This window comes from Diabrotica undecimpunctata, chromosome 11 (assembly GCF_040954645.1).
Source record: "Diabrotica undecimpunctata isolate CICGRU chromosome 11, icDiaUnde3, whole genome shotgun sequence".
Taxonomy (NCBI): Eukaryota; Metazoa; Arthropoda; class Insecta; order Coleoptera; family Chrysomelidae; genus Diabrotica; species Diabrotica undecimpunctata.
Genome location: NC_092813.1, coordinates 15640817 through 15655951, shown reverse-complemented (window position 1 = coordinate 15655951; position 15135 = coordinate 15640817). Strand labels below are relative to the sequence as shown.

Genomic DNA, 15135 nt, shown 5'->3' with positions numbered 1-15135 from the left:
CAAAAGAAACTAAATAAAAACCCTCTTCTATCCTAATGTTATTTAACCGTTCTATTAGATCTAAAGAATTTTTGAGATGGAGAACTTAGGTTTAAAATTAGTGATAGACTGAATTGTGTTGTAAATAAACTCTGATAAAATAGAAACTGGAGTGTTACAAAAACTTACTACAGGCCTTATGGGACAATTGTGTTTATGGATTTTAGGAAGTCCATATAACCTAGGTGTTATAGGATTAGATACAGTTAACTTTCTGTTGTTATATTTAGTAATAGTGTCATTAAACAATTTGACCATTGCTTTTGTTTTATTAATAAAGGTGTTAAGTGGATTTTTTTCCAAAACTACAAAACTGTTATCTGAAAGAAAAGATTCTACTTTCTCTATGTATTTCAACTGAATGTTCAACTGAACTACTTGGATTACACCCCATTTATATACTTTGCTTTCAATTTTGATTTTCAATTTTTAGTATTTTAATTACATAGTCAGATCTCTTCCTTTCTACATTACAGATAGTGCTTGGTAGACCATTTTATTGTAGTCAACTACCCACTGTCTAATATATTGTTTACTCCTCTTCTTGCATTCTTACTTTTCGTCGACTTCAGTTGCTCTCAAACTAACACCTTAATTATTACAGACATGTTTGAGTGTGAGATCTGGATTATTCAATCTACTTAAAAAATATTCTATATAATTTTATATTTCATCAGTGACCTCCTATAGTAGTGTCAGTTGGACTTTTGGTCAATACTTAGTTTCATAGAATTGTAAAAGGTGCAGATCACATATCTATGATTGTGACTGCTCATCCAAGTTGTCATTTGTCACATGTCACCCCAACATTTCCGTTAGATCAGGAGCCATTCTGTCTCCGGCTTCCGCAAGTAATGTAGCCTTTCTTAAATAATTTTAAAGTGTTTGTTTGTCCATTTGTAGTGTAGTGTAATGTACATTTATATGTTTATGACATCTTGTTCTTGCCGGATAGGCCACAATTGACGAAGTAAGTCTATAAACGTTAATCACATAAAAACCTTTTTTCAACCATAAATTTCGAGTTTTTATCGAAGTTAATCAATTTCTTTGGTTATAAAAAACGTTTCTTGGCTTATTTCAGATGCCCCTGAAGATGATCTAGGGATCGAAAGTACTTGGGCAAGATTAAATTAAACTGTGCTCGATATATGCCTTTTATCTGATCAAAGTTCATTTATTCGAGCATTCAACCTTATATTTAAAATTGAATTTGGCGTCAAATCATAATATCCCATTACTATATTTATTACCAATCCCAGGGACGTATTTACTTGCACATTATGTACGTAGTGGGATCGGCGAATATGCATTGTGCGTTGGCGAATTATGTTATCGTATAGAGCAGACGTCTATACTTCGCGGCATGACAAAGACAGACCACTATACTCTAGAAATTTTTTGGAGAGAGAGAGAGAGAGAGAGAGAGAGAGAGAGAGAGAGAGCGTGTGACTCGTTGGTAAGAACTGTCGATATAATATATACTATACAAGGTGTTCCAAGATGATTTTGTCAGCCTATAATTCAGGAATATATGAATATTTTTATTTGCAAATTAGAAAATTTCAATTTTAACAACAATACTATCAATTGATATATACACATGAGATCTGTGACGTCATCACGGGCGCTGTGACATCTTTAATATGGAAAAAATTAGAGGGTGAAGGTTAGTCCAAACAAAAAGCTTTGTATCCCAAATTCAACGGTGTCCCATAATTATTATTATTAGCTGAAAACACCTGCTCTAATTAAAATTCATTTCAAAAAGAAAACAACCTGCTAATACTCATTGTTAGACTTCGGCAAATATGCAAATAAAAATGTAGAAAATATGCGCATAAATATGCACGTGTTTACCCGAAAATATGCAAATATTTTACACAATATGCATACAAATAAATAAAAAAATCGTAAAATAGTAACAATTTTATTTAAAAAAAAAAGTGTACATAACTAAATATTTCCTACTATTCATTAAGATTTACATTTATTTTAAGTAACTACATCATTTTTAAGTATGAATAAACTTATTTAGAATTATGGTAACAATAAATGACCAAGTGGTGTTCAAAATTTTCTAACAAAAACTTGTGGCTTCTGTCTGAGTACATATATTTATATATGGAAAAACTTCGTTCAACATCAACTGATGTAACGGGAGCATTTTTCAAACTAACCAAAAGATTTGGTTCTAAATTAATTGTTTCCGAAATATTTCCAGCTAGAACACTGACTACTTCAGAAAGAATATGGTAACCTTTATTTTTTTCTATAGTAGCTTCAAATTTTTTTAAAATATCTTTTCCAATATTACCTCTAACGTTCCGACAACATGACGCAAATTCTTTTATTAATGCTGTACTTTCGAACAATGACAGTTTTGATGATTCTAACTGAGTAATTGTTTTTTGAACAAAACTAAAATTTGATTTTATAAATGAAAGTTCTTGTTGAAGCAAGTTACTCTGAAAAGTTTGTTTAGAATCCAAAAGAGATTGGGAACTTTCATCTGTTAACGTATCAATTATATTCTTTATTTTAACAAAATGATCTGCATAAAAATTAGCTGCTTCTAACCATGTTCCCCATCGCGTTAAAATAGGTTGTGGTGGAAGAGGAATGTTAGGTAGCATTTCTTTATAAAGTTGAATTCTTATAGGAGATTTAAGAAATACTTTTTGACACTGGATATCATGGTATTTACAAGAGGAAACTTTTTTCGTATTTCCTCTGCAACTCTGTTTAATCCATGCGCTACACAAGTAACATGTATTAAATCTGGGAAAAATATTTTTAAATTTTGTCCTGCTTTCACCATATAAGGAGCAGCATCCGATAAAATAAGCAGTAATTTATTAGAAGGAATAGTTGTCGGAAGAAAAAAAGTTGCTAATGTTTCTTGTATAAAACGCGAAATTGTTAAAGCATTTGTTTTCTCAAGTTGCTGGCATGAAATAAGATGAGATTTTGGTAAGGTATCTTCTTTAAGATCACCAATCAATAAATGAGCAATATATTTTCCTGAGGAATCAGTGGTTTCGTCTACAGATATGTAAAAATAATTATCTGCAATTTCTTCCTTAATATTAATTAACACCGACGAGTATAGCCCGTTCACATTATTTCTTCTTAGAGACCGATCACTTGGAACATTAAGTTTGCAATATTTTTTTAGAAACGAACTAAAATTTACATTTGCTAATTTTGAAAGCGGTATGTTTGCAGACACTAATGCGCGACACACGTCTTCATTAAAAGTTTCTTGCTCATCTAATTTTTTTGAAGTAGATTGGAAACATTTAGCCATTGAAGTTTGATGTTTTCCTCCTATTTTTCCTTTTTTTGCAATGTGTGAAGCAGTTCTCACATGTTGGTCTATCTGAAATTTCTTCTCACATGCTATCTATAAATAAAAATAAAAACCTTTATTTTAACCCAACCTTTAAAATATAAAAATATACAAAGTGTTTTTGGTTAATCAAATAACTGGTTTGGAAAAAAAACACTCGCTAAGTGTTTTAAATGCAGTATTAATCCACAAATTAGTTTTTGTTACTAACCATTAGTAGATCATATAACTTATTTTAAAATTCAATAAAAGTTTTTTTTTTGTTAATTCAATTACAATAGAAATAATTGTGTTTTAGAATAGCTGACTTCATAAAAAAAAGTAAAGGTGAAAAATTTTTCTAAATACACACCATTGTATTGTACCATGGACAATTTTTTCTCACTAAAGGAAGCTATTTTTCATTTAAAAACAACCTACGAGTACTAAATTTCAAGTAAATACGTTTATTGGTTTTAAAGTTATTGTTGTTATTAACTAAAAGAATTTAATTTTTTTTAATTTTAACACCCTGTATCTCGAAAAGTAAATAAGTTTGACCCCTCATTAACTATATCGTTTTGTTCAATTTTTCGAGAAGTATCTACAGTCAAACGTTGTAAGTGTTATTTGGAAACACCCTGTATGTATGAAATATTAGATATTTAATAGAAAATATTAGATACTTACAATTTTGCCACAGACTGAACAGTAGATTTTTCCCATATCCATAGACAGCTCTTTATAAGGTTTAATCCAAGTTGAAGCACTGGTTATTTTAGGCATTATAAAATCACAATCTTCCTTTTTGTTACGCACAACGAGTGTTTACGCTTTGAATATCAAAACAAAAATGATTTACAAATCTGAGCATCAAATTAGAAATGTTTAGGTACCTAATTCAATAAACTGGGAGATTTTGGAAAATCCCTAAATTAGGAACAAAACTATTAGCCGTTTACCTGCTGTTAAGATACAATAAATTGTAGATAGATTTGGGGATTAGATCATTAAATTGAAATGAGCGAACCCTTAGCGATTATCCAATAACTGAATGCCTCAGTGACCGAGACTTTCTAAGAATGTTGAGGGCTACTTAAATTGATCTTCTTTGAAATTGTAAATGTTTTGTACCTGTAGAGATTACGTACTTAGATCATTTCTTGATTAAAATGACTACAAAATTTTATACAAGAATTGAAATAAATTGGTATGTTTAAAAATTTTCAAATACAGTATAAAAATCTGAACTTTTATGCACTTTATGCAAACTTTTATACAAATATGCCAAAATATGAAATATTTGCATAAAATATGCACAATATGCAAAATATGCAATATGCATATTTGCCAAAGTCTACTCATTGTCATTTATAAACAAGAAATTGTATAAGACTGGAGACATGAAACAACAAAAGATCACAAACAATGCAGAAACACTCACAAGAAGGGATTCACAGAAGACAACAATACCATATATTAAAGGCTTAGCAGAAAAATTAAAAAGGATAGGAAATAAATACAACATTTAAAAGAATTAATACACTCAGATTTATTATGTCCAAAACTAAACCTAACAATACAAAGATTTCTATGTGGAAGAAGTCGCAAGACCACTAAGTGTCAGGATAAACAAGTATAAAACATACATCAAAAACAGACTTCACAGAGAAAGGCTAACACATAGTGTTAAAAACATTTGATCTTAGGCTCCAGGCGATCATGTTTTCTATTTTAAACCATTTAACAACTAATCTTTCGTTATTGGTTGACAAATTTGAAAATGTTTAAACAAATATTTTTGTTTTTAGGTATCATGGATCAGACACAGATATATTCATATCCTCACAGTGGGCAGCTATACATATACGAGCGATCAACGTTTTCAAGCAAATCGCCATCCTGAAACAGACGACTGGACTTTGCAGATCAAATGGGCTCAAAAAAGAGATGCTGGTACTTATGAATGTCAGATTAGTACCCAACCGTTAAAAAGTTATTTCGTCAACTTAAATGTAGTCGGTAAGTTATTTTTCTATTTTATCAATGTTTTGTTAAAATTATTTTTTAATAAATTACAATAAGAGTACAAAAAAGATAGAAAAATATATAGTGTTTAATATATATTTATTACAAGACCACTTTGTATCAAAAAATTGGACCACCATTTATGGGAATTAGATTTAAGTAGATAATATTAAAAACACATGTAAAATTCAGCATAAAAGAAGTCGCGTTAGAAGTTCTGGAAGAAGTTGAAAAAAGAAACAACCAGAATAAAGCAACAATAAATAGATATGAATAAAGAATAAAGAATGGCAAGCAATATGGGCATACATTGAATAATATATAAGAACAACTGAATCTTGAAAAATATTGAAATACTTGAAAAACAATACCATCGTAACAGTACAGTTTTTAAGTAGAGTACATAAAAGGAGAAGAATGGGAAGACTGTATTAAAGAGTTACCCACAGAGAACCATCCGGAATTTATAGAAACAGATAAAGTAGAGGAGCAACAACAAACCCAAGTTTCATTCAAATATAGAACGGAAAACCCAAACTCGTTGATTGTCTAATAATAGTTACATTTCAATAACATATAAAATATATTACAGCCTTCCTCCTTCTTCTGCCAACATTCCGCTTCTCCATCGCTTACTTTGTAAGACCGCATACTCTTCTGGAACCTGATTTCTCGGGTACTTAATTTTGATAGGAATCCTTTTTGCCTTAATTTAGTCTGTTATTATCGGCCACCTGTTGCAATACTTGCACAGGATAATGTTTTCTTTGCAAAACTTGAAGAAATGTCATCTCTTGATAATCTTATTATTACTGGAGATTTTAGTTTCCCAGAGATCACCTAGTCAATAACTTCATTATCGGACCCCAAAAACGCCCATAATTTGTTAAAAGCTTTGTAGTCAATTCGAAGCTGATATAACTCATCACATAACTTACTAGATTTGAAATTAATAACCAACTTTCTACTATAGATCTGTTATTTATTAATGACGAACAGCTGATTTTATCTTTTGAAATCAGCTCTCATATAGGAAAGTCAGACCATGCAGTTATAATGGCTCACATTCAGTTAAATCTAAAACTACACCATAAAAATAAAATTGTAACATATGCTACTAATGTCTTTTCTGAAGTTGACACTATACTCTCTCAAATCAACTGGCATTTATTTTTTGCAGACTTGAACGATACCTCATTAATGTGGAATGGATTTCTCAATACCGTCCACAATATAATTTCTACAAATCCCACCTTCCGTAAGACTTATAAAAACCTTAAACTCTGGATAAATCGAACAGCAATAAAACAAATTAATCACAAACGACATCTTTGGCGGAAATTTAAACACACCGGGCTTCTCATTCCTAAACATTCCTTTCTCCTTTAGTTATAAAATAAGCATCCGTCACATTTATTTTTAAAAAAAGGCAACAAAATAGACCACAACAATTATCGCCTGATTAGCTTGCTGTCAGTAGTTGGCAAAGTCATGAAAGCCATTATTTCCGAGGAAATAACTAAATTCCTTCTCTAGGGACATGTTATTTCAACAAAACAACATGGATTTATCTCTGGTCGGTTTGTTCCTACCTTAACCAATCTCCTATATTGTGTTAACGACTGGATGTCATCCATTAACAGTTCTCAACTGGTCGACGTTGTTTATTTGGATTTTTCTAAAGCCTTTGACCGTGTTCCTTAGCGCAGATTTATTCATTAGTTAGAACATTTCGGCGCTCGCGGTACTTCGCTTCGTTGGATAGATGATTTCCTGACAGATCGACACTATATGTAAAGTTAAAGTTGGCGAATCTTTTCCACAAGACAGGCAGCGATATTAGTTATTATGTTTCAAGTAAAATATCGTTATATGCCGATGACACAAAAATCTATGCCATTCCAGTTAAATACCAGCTAACCCTCCAAATGGACTCAGACTTTATTTCAACTTGGTTTTCCAGTGACTACTACCCTTAAATGCAAAAAAAATGTGTAGTGCTTCGAACTGGTAAAAATAACCCACTTGTGTCTTACTGTGTTGACCAGCAACCATTAGATTCTGTGTTCTCGTATAACAACCTTAATGTTAACGTAAACGGCAGCCTAACGTGGTCTGACCATATTACTTCTATTTATAAACTTGCGAAATCCAAACTATATCTGAGATGTTTTTCGAGAGTTTCAATGTAGACATTCTGTTATCTTTACACTCTTTATGTAAGACTGATTCTTGAATACGCTGGTCCAACGTGATATTCTGATTTAGTTCGAGACAAAAGTTTGTTTGAAAACATTCAATGAAAAGCCACTCGAATTCCTTTGGGACCGAGAAGACCTTCTTATACAGAAGAAAATAGTATGGCTAACCTAACTTCTTTTGAACTTCAACGACAACGTGGAGACTTATTATCACATTTAAAATATTAAAATTAACTTTCGGAAATTTCGACGAAATCTTTACCATAAATCAAGATGAACGCCTCAGAGATTATCAGTTTAAACTTAAAAAAGAGAACTTTTCTAGAAGATGAAGACAGAAGTTTCTACCAAATAGAGTTTTTGAGAGCTGTAGTGATAACATTGTCTCTGCCCCCTTTATCAACGCGTTCCAATACAGACTTAACTACCGTTTTCATATTAATATATAGTGGATTCGAAGAAAAAAGAGACTCCAGGCAGAGGCAGCATGCATGATAAAGAAAAATATCGTATATTTGAAGTAGATATAGAGATAGGCATAAAGGAAACGATTACAAACCTAATTATGTGCTATGGACCTATGAAAATGCAACTAAAAACGAAACTAATTGTACAGCGAAGGTGATATGATCGCTAGAGTGGGAAAAAAGCAGAAAAATGGATCGATGTTATGGAACCATAGCAAAAAATAGAAAGCAGCTTGATAAGAGACGTAAGGGTAAGAAGAAGAATAGGTAGAAAACTGTTCCAGGCATTGAATGGAGAATTCCTCAACAACAAAGAAATTTGAAGAAAAACGAAGATGACAATATACAAAACAATATATAGGAAAAAAAGGACACATGGATCAGAAAACTGGATTTTAACAGAAGACACCAGAGCAGGATACAAGTAGCAAACTTTGGCTGTCATTATGTCTCGAAAATTTTCTTTACTGGTGAGATATTTATACTCCCAAATAATTATTCTATCCATCTTTTTCCTTTTACTGTTTCCTTGTATTATAAGTCGAGACAGATGATATTTATGTCCTCTAGCTGTGTGGCCGAAATATTTTGTTTTCCTCCTATTTACAATGTTTAGGAGATGTCGGTCAATTTTATCATTCGAATAATATCTTCGGATGATTAAGTAGACATCAACATATTTTTGTACCACTCCAAAATAATTTCTACTGCTATATTATTCATTTTGTAGTAATTTTTTTGAGGGTATTTTTTTAAATGCTCTCCGTGTTTAAAATACTTAAATATACCAAGTTAAGATTTCAATTTTTTTGTTTTTTTTTACAGTACCTACCGCTCAGATTCTAGGGGGACCAGATCTACATGTCGATAAAGGTAGCACCATGAACCTAACTTGCTTCATCAGATTTAGTCCTGAGCCACCCGCGTATATATTTTGGTATCATCATGACGATGTAAGTATAGAATGTAGATTTTTGATAATTGTTATTGCAGTTTTAGATTACTGTTCTATTCTAAAGGGGATTGTTACTATTCAAATATATAAGTACTGTTAGATTTTTTTTATTTATTTATTTAATGGCTTTGGATAACTTGATCCATTCAGCCACGATAATTACTGTTAGATTACAATATAAAAATGCTCAAAAATACTTGAATCTAAGGCGAATTTCATCATTATTATCATATACTATAGTTGAGCACAATGTATCTTATTTTTTACGTACCATTTTCTCTTCCGATGCATAACATAACCCAGGTATTGTAGCTTTCGTGTTTTGATGGTTTCCACTATTTCCATTCCTGTGGTAATTCTTCTCATGACTTCATTGTTTGTTACATGCTCTGTCTATAATACTTATATTCAGATTTTTTCTGTAAATGCATATAATGATTCCTTTGTTTTAGTAGTCTACACTTTAAGGGTCTACGTTTTTATTTCTTAAAGCATAGTCGAGAAAATGTAATTATTGGCCAGTCTAAGTCTCAATTCCAGTTACAGATCTCTTGCACCATTCAACACTTGTACGTCAATGAAATGGGAATGTACCAGTCTCATTTTGTTAAAGTTTGTTCGTGTTTTTCTATTCGAACTTTGATTTTTCTTTGGAGTAATCTTTGGAGTAATTTCTACTTGTTCTAGAGTCTTACCGGTAAATATCTTATGCACCTTACTGCCTTTTAATTGCAACAAGTTATCGATGGCGAGGCTGATAATCTCACACAATAGTTGTTAAATTCCGTTCCATTTTGTTTACCAGTTTTTTGTGTACTCTCGTCTTTTTTGCCATCCGTTTGCTTTATTTAAAGTTGATATTTTTTATTTATTTTCCCATTACTCTTTTCGATGTATGTTTTCGTCTGTTTCTTATGCCCCCTCTACTTCAGAGCCTATATAATAACAGTTCATGTTGATTATCTTAGTATATAATATAGTTTTATATTTTGTAAGTTGACCTTCAAAGTGTTTTATTTTTGATTGCTTGAGTGTTCTGCGTAAAAGAATACGAAATGCAAAAAATGGTGCAAACTCCATCTACAAGAAGAAATCGGAGAAAAGATCAAGTCGTTAAACTAACAACTAGGAGCAATAGAGCAAGACAGACGTACCCACAAATTGAAAGAATTCTATAAAAAGGTACAATCATTTAATCACAAGCGGACATCTGTAGTAAGGGGTATAAGTGATAACGAGCGAAGAATTGAACATGACCCCACAACGATGGGAAAATTTTGGAAAGAATATTGCTGCACAACCTTAAACAAAGTGGAGAAAACGAAATAAGTGAAGTTTGAAGACGTAGAAAAAACAGGGGGAGGGGTAAGAATAGAATGCCCTAACGTTGCTGAAATAAAAAAGGAAATAAATAGGGCAAAAAATGGTAAAGCAGCAGAAAAAGATAAATTAGTAAAAGAACTGATAAAGTACGGCGGTAAGCACCTACATAGGGAAAGGAATCAAATGCCTGTAGAGTGGACAACTGGAATAATTACACCAATCCACAAAAAAGGAGATAAGGAAAAATGCTCTAATCATAGAGCAATAACGCTTCTCAATAAAACTCATAAAACCATAGCTAACTTAGTTAACCAGAAATTAGAAGCATAATAAGAGAAAATATTAGGTGATTACCAGAACGGATTTCGTCCAGAACGATCAACAACAAACGCCATCCATATATTAGAACAAATAATTCAGAAATCCAGAGAATATAAAAAGGGCGATCATGGTTTTGTTGCCTACTCTGCGAAACAGCTCCGCGGAGGTCATCCCAAACCATTGTCGGAGGTTTTTCAACCACGAGATACGACGGCGTCCCGGTCCTCAAATCTTTGTTTGGATTATATATTGTAAGCAGGCAAATTAATTATCTTAAATGAAACATATTAATCTTCCTTGTTTTAATAGGTTATCAGCTATGATTCCAGCCGTGGTGGGGTAAGCGTGATCACTGAAAAGGGCGATGTTACTACAAGTTTCTTACTAATCCAGAATGCTGGTATACAGGACTCTGGAAAATATTCCTGCAGCCCTTCAAATGCTGATGTTGCAAGTATACGAGTTCATGTATTAAATGGTAAGTTTTTAATTTTCACTTACCCTTTGGAATTATCAGGATATGCAGATTATTCTTTTTCGACTGGTCTGAGTGATTTTTGATTTTGGATTTATTGACAACATACGATTCATATATGACGACTAGTTTCTAGGATGACAGCTTTATTACCTACAGGCAGTTTTGATTTTTTCGATTAATCAATCCTTTTTTTTTCTATGATATTTTGTTTTTATTTTTTCAGAATATGTATTTTACATGTAAATGCAAACCATGCTTATGATGGAACACACTGTTTCATTAATTTCACCATATACCATATAGGGGTTTTTTACTATATGTATAATAGACAGCAGATTGCTCAAAAATTATGGGTGATACGAACAAAAATTAGGCCATATTTGGATTCAACACATAATAATCTAGAGAAATCACCTATTTAAATAAACAGTTTTTAAAAAGTTATTCTTTGTCTTTGTAATTATTTTATTCTAAATTTCTTTGAATTTAGTTTATGTGTCAACTTTCTGTTTTTATTTTAAAAATAGGTGTTATCCCAATTTTCTTACGACTAAATATAATATCGTCTTCAACTATTATTGTTCTATTTTCTTTTACTATGTTCTTTTACTTTTTGTATCACATTTCTACACGTCTCTTGTGTACATCGTGTATTTTTAATAATTGGTAAAACTGATGACACTTGTCATCTTATCAACAAGGTATTTCTTCCTCACTTCTGATAAACAGTAGAAAGCAGGGTTCAGTTTTATACTGTTTTAATGGGCTGTTTTCAGTTAAATATTTTATTTTTCATTGTAATTTCAACCTCCACTTAGGGGTAAGTCTTCAATATTACCTTTCAAAACTTCACTGTTCTTTTTTAATTTATTCATTGTTCTCATTTTCTGTATTCTTGTTTTTGGAAGAACAAGATTTTATATTTCAATTATTTGTAAATTTTAACTTATATATTCAAGTGGTTTTAGAATTTGTCAAGTATATGCTTTAGTAATTGTCAATTTTATATAAGAATTCTATTGTCAAAAAATGAGAAAGGGAGACAAATCGGACCCGGAAAATTACCGAGGAATTAATTTATTAAAAACAACACTAAAATTAATAACCAAAGTGATAGCAATAAACTGCACTAAAGCATAAACTGAATGAAATTATAACACAAGCAGAAGAACAACAAGGTTTTAGGTCAGGAAGATCATGCACCGACGCAATATAAATAATGAGGCAAGTGCAAGAGAAATCATTAGAATACAACAAACCGGCATATCTATGTTTCGTGGACCTTTTGTCAATTATCTGGATGGTCTCGATATTCACGTGATGATTGAGTCTATCTGGGTGGTTACGAGCGGGATAGTCTTTGTAAATGTTACGGTTTCTAATCTAGCACGGAGCACCAAAGATATTCCTTAGTACCTTCTTCCGGAAACGTTGGATTATCTGTATTACTTTCGCTGGTACAAACTTATAGTTGTATACCACAACTCGAAACAGCCTTGAGGATTTGATTTTAGAGCAGGAACTTGTTATGAGCGGATAATTTGTCCCTTCTGCTCCTTTATTTGTTAGTCACGGTGGGTAGTCTACACTTTCTACAATAGTCACCAACACCTCCATTATCAGTCATTCGGTCTTGTAGATTTACTTCCAGAATTTTTAAAAATTTCTAAATGATTTTAATCTTTTTTATCTTAATTTTTTAACTTTTCCTTTTTACTTCCTTTTGCCTTCTTTAATTGTGTGATATTTGGCGAATAGTACTTTTAATTTTGTGTAAATGTAATATTTATATTATTTATTCTTCTTCTTCAAGTACCATCTCCGCGACGGAGGTCGGCAATCATCATAGCTATTCGGATTTTTGAGACGGCTGAAAAGTTCATTTGATGTACATCCGTACCACTCGCTCAGGTTGCGCAGCCATGACATTCTGCGCCTCCCTATGCTTCTTTTTCCTTGAATGTTTCCCTGCATAATCAGTTGGAGCAAGGTGTATTTCTCTCCATGTGTAATATGTCCGAGATATTCCAATTTTCTTGTTTTAATTGTATTTCAAATTTCTATTTCTTTATTCATCCTTCTCAGAACCCCTTTGTTTGTGACGTGTTCTGTCCACGATATTTTCAGAATTCTTCTATACACCCACAGCTCGAATGATTCCAGTTTTTTCATTAATGTAGCATTCAAGGTCGAAGATTCCATTCCATCAAATAAAGTCGAAAAAACATAGCACCTCGCCAACCTAACTCTTAGTTCCAATTTTAAATCCCTTGTACATAGCACTCTTCTCATTTTGTTGAAATTTGCTCTAGCCTTTTCTATTTTGATCTCCTGAATGTAATCATTTGTGGAGTTAATCATTGTTCCCAGAGATGCATATTTGTCCACTTGTTTGACGTTGGTTCCGTTTATTAGGAGATTCTCGTTATTTTTTTAAGTTTTCGATATTTTCATAAATTTCGATTCATTGGTAGACCATACTCTTTTCCATTCCGCTAGCTCCGCTATTCTGGTCACCAGTCTCTGAAGATATTCAATATTTTTGGCTAAGATCACAGTGTCGTCCACATATCTAATGCTGTTAACGGGAACTACATTTACCTTTATTCCAGCTGTTTCACCCTAAAAAGCGTTTTTCAGAATCTCTTCGGTGTAGGTATTAAAATGAATTGGCGGCAATATGCATACCTGTCTCACTCCACTTCTAATTTCAATTTGTTCTGACAGCTGTTCGTTAACACGTACTTTTATTCGGTGTTTATAGTATAAATTTAATATGATCCTGAGATCGTTGTAGTCAATCTTCTTTGAGTTTAGGACATTCATTAATTGTTTATGTCGTACTTTATCGAATGCTTTATTATAGTCAATAAAACATGCGTATATATATCTTGATTAACGTCCAGGTATCTTTGTATCAGTATATTAAGTGAAAAAAGAGCTTCACGCATTCCTAGGCCTTTGTGAAAACCAAATTGTGTATCATTAACGTCTATGTCCAGTTTGTGATATATTCGGTTATGGATGACTTTTAGTAGTAACTTTAGCACATGAGACATCAAGTTAATGGTGCGTAATCTCTGTTATCGAAGATATATCGAAGATAATATCGCAATATTAAAAATCGAAGTTAACCACTCTTTGGGTAATACGCCTGAACTATAACTTTGAACAATTAAATAGTATTTATTGGCACAATATAAAACATGTAATAACCATTTATTTGGTAGCCAATCTTTTCAAAACAAAGAAATCATTAATTTCGATATACGTCTATAAAAAAGTAATAGAAAATTTAATTTATAAACAAAAGAATAAATAATTTAATAATAAAAAAATTTAACACAAATAGCTAAAACTACTACATTAAAAATATTTATGTAAATACTAACATATCTTTCTTTTAGGTGAAATGCCAGCTGCAATGCAAACAGGCTCCGCTGGATTGTCCAGCAGCTCGTTTAATATTTTCGCTCTCATCATAGTTTCTTACATATACACATCCTGCTATTTTAGCAACCTTGATATAAACCAAGGAAGTTGAAGGTTTTTATGTTTGGGAAATATTAATTTGTAAATAACTGGGTATTCTTCTTAATCTTAAGTAAATCATTGTTAACGTAATTTGTTTTTTCGGAATATCTCTTAAAAAATAAAATACTAGTGGGAATATTTTAGTGGGGATTCTTGTTAACAGGGTATATGTTATTATATTTAAAATCAACCAGTTGACTGATTTTAAAATATTTTTATTTAACACGTTCTCTAAACAAGCACAGCTTTTTTCTAAGTGCAGTAATACACATTTATAAAAAATTGTTAATATAATTTAACGTATTATTATTTGACAATAGTAGAGTGGTTAACATAAGCCATTGACGCAAAAACTCCAACAAAGCAAACCGATAAAAAATTTACCAAGAAAGAAAAAATTAATAAATGAATGAGAACATATCCTACTAACACTTTCCAAGTTACTTTCAAACAGTAGA

At 31.7% G+C, this 15135-nt stretch overlaps 1 protein-coding gene across 1 annotated transcript in view; it reads left to right on the top strand.

Moving 5' to 3' along the window:
• Window positions 1-14687, top strand: part of LOC140452712 (zwei Ig domain protein zig-8-like) — a 37801-nt gene extending 23114 nt beyond the window's left edge. Inside the window, exons 2-5 of the mRNA XM_072547033.1 lie at window positions 5182-5392; window positions 8892-9019; window positions 10975-11143; window positions 14551-14687. Of these exons, the coding sequence (XP_072403134.1) occupies window positions 5182-5392; window positions 8892-9019; window positions 10975-11143; window positions 14551-14687 (645 nt within the window). The remainder of the gene's footprint in view (window positions 1-5181; window positions 5393-8891; window positions 9020-10974; window positions 11144-14550) is intronic.
• Window positions 14688-15135: the final 448 nt, after the last annotated feature.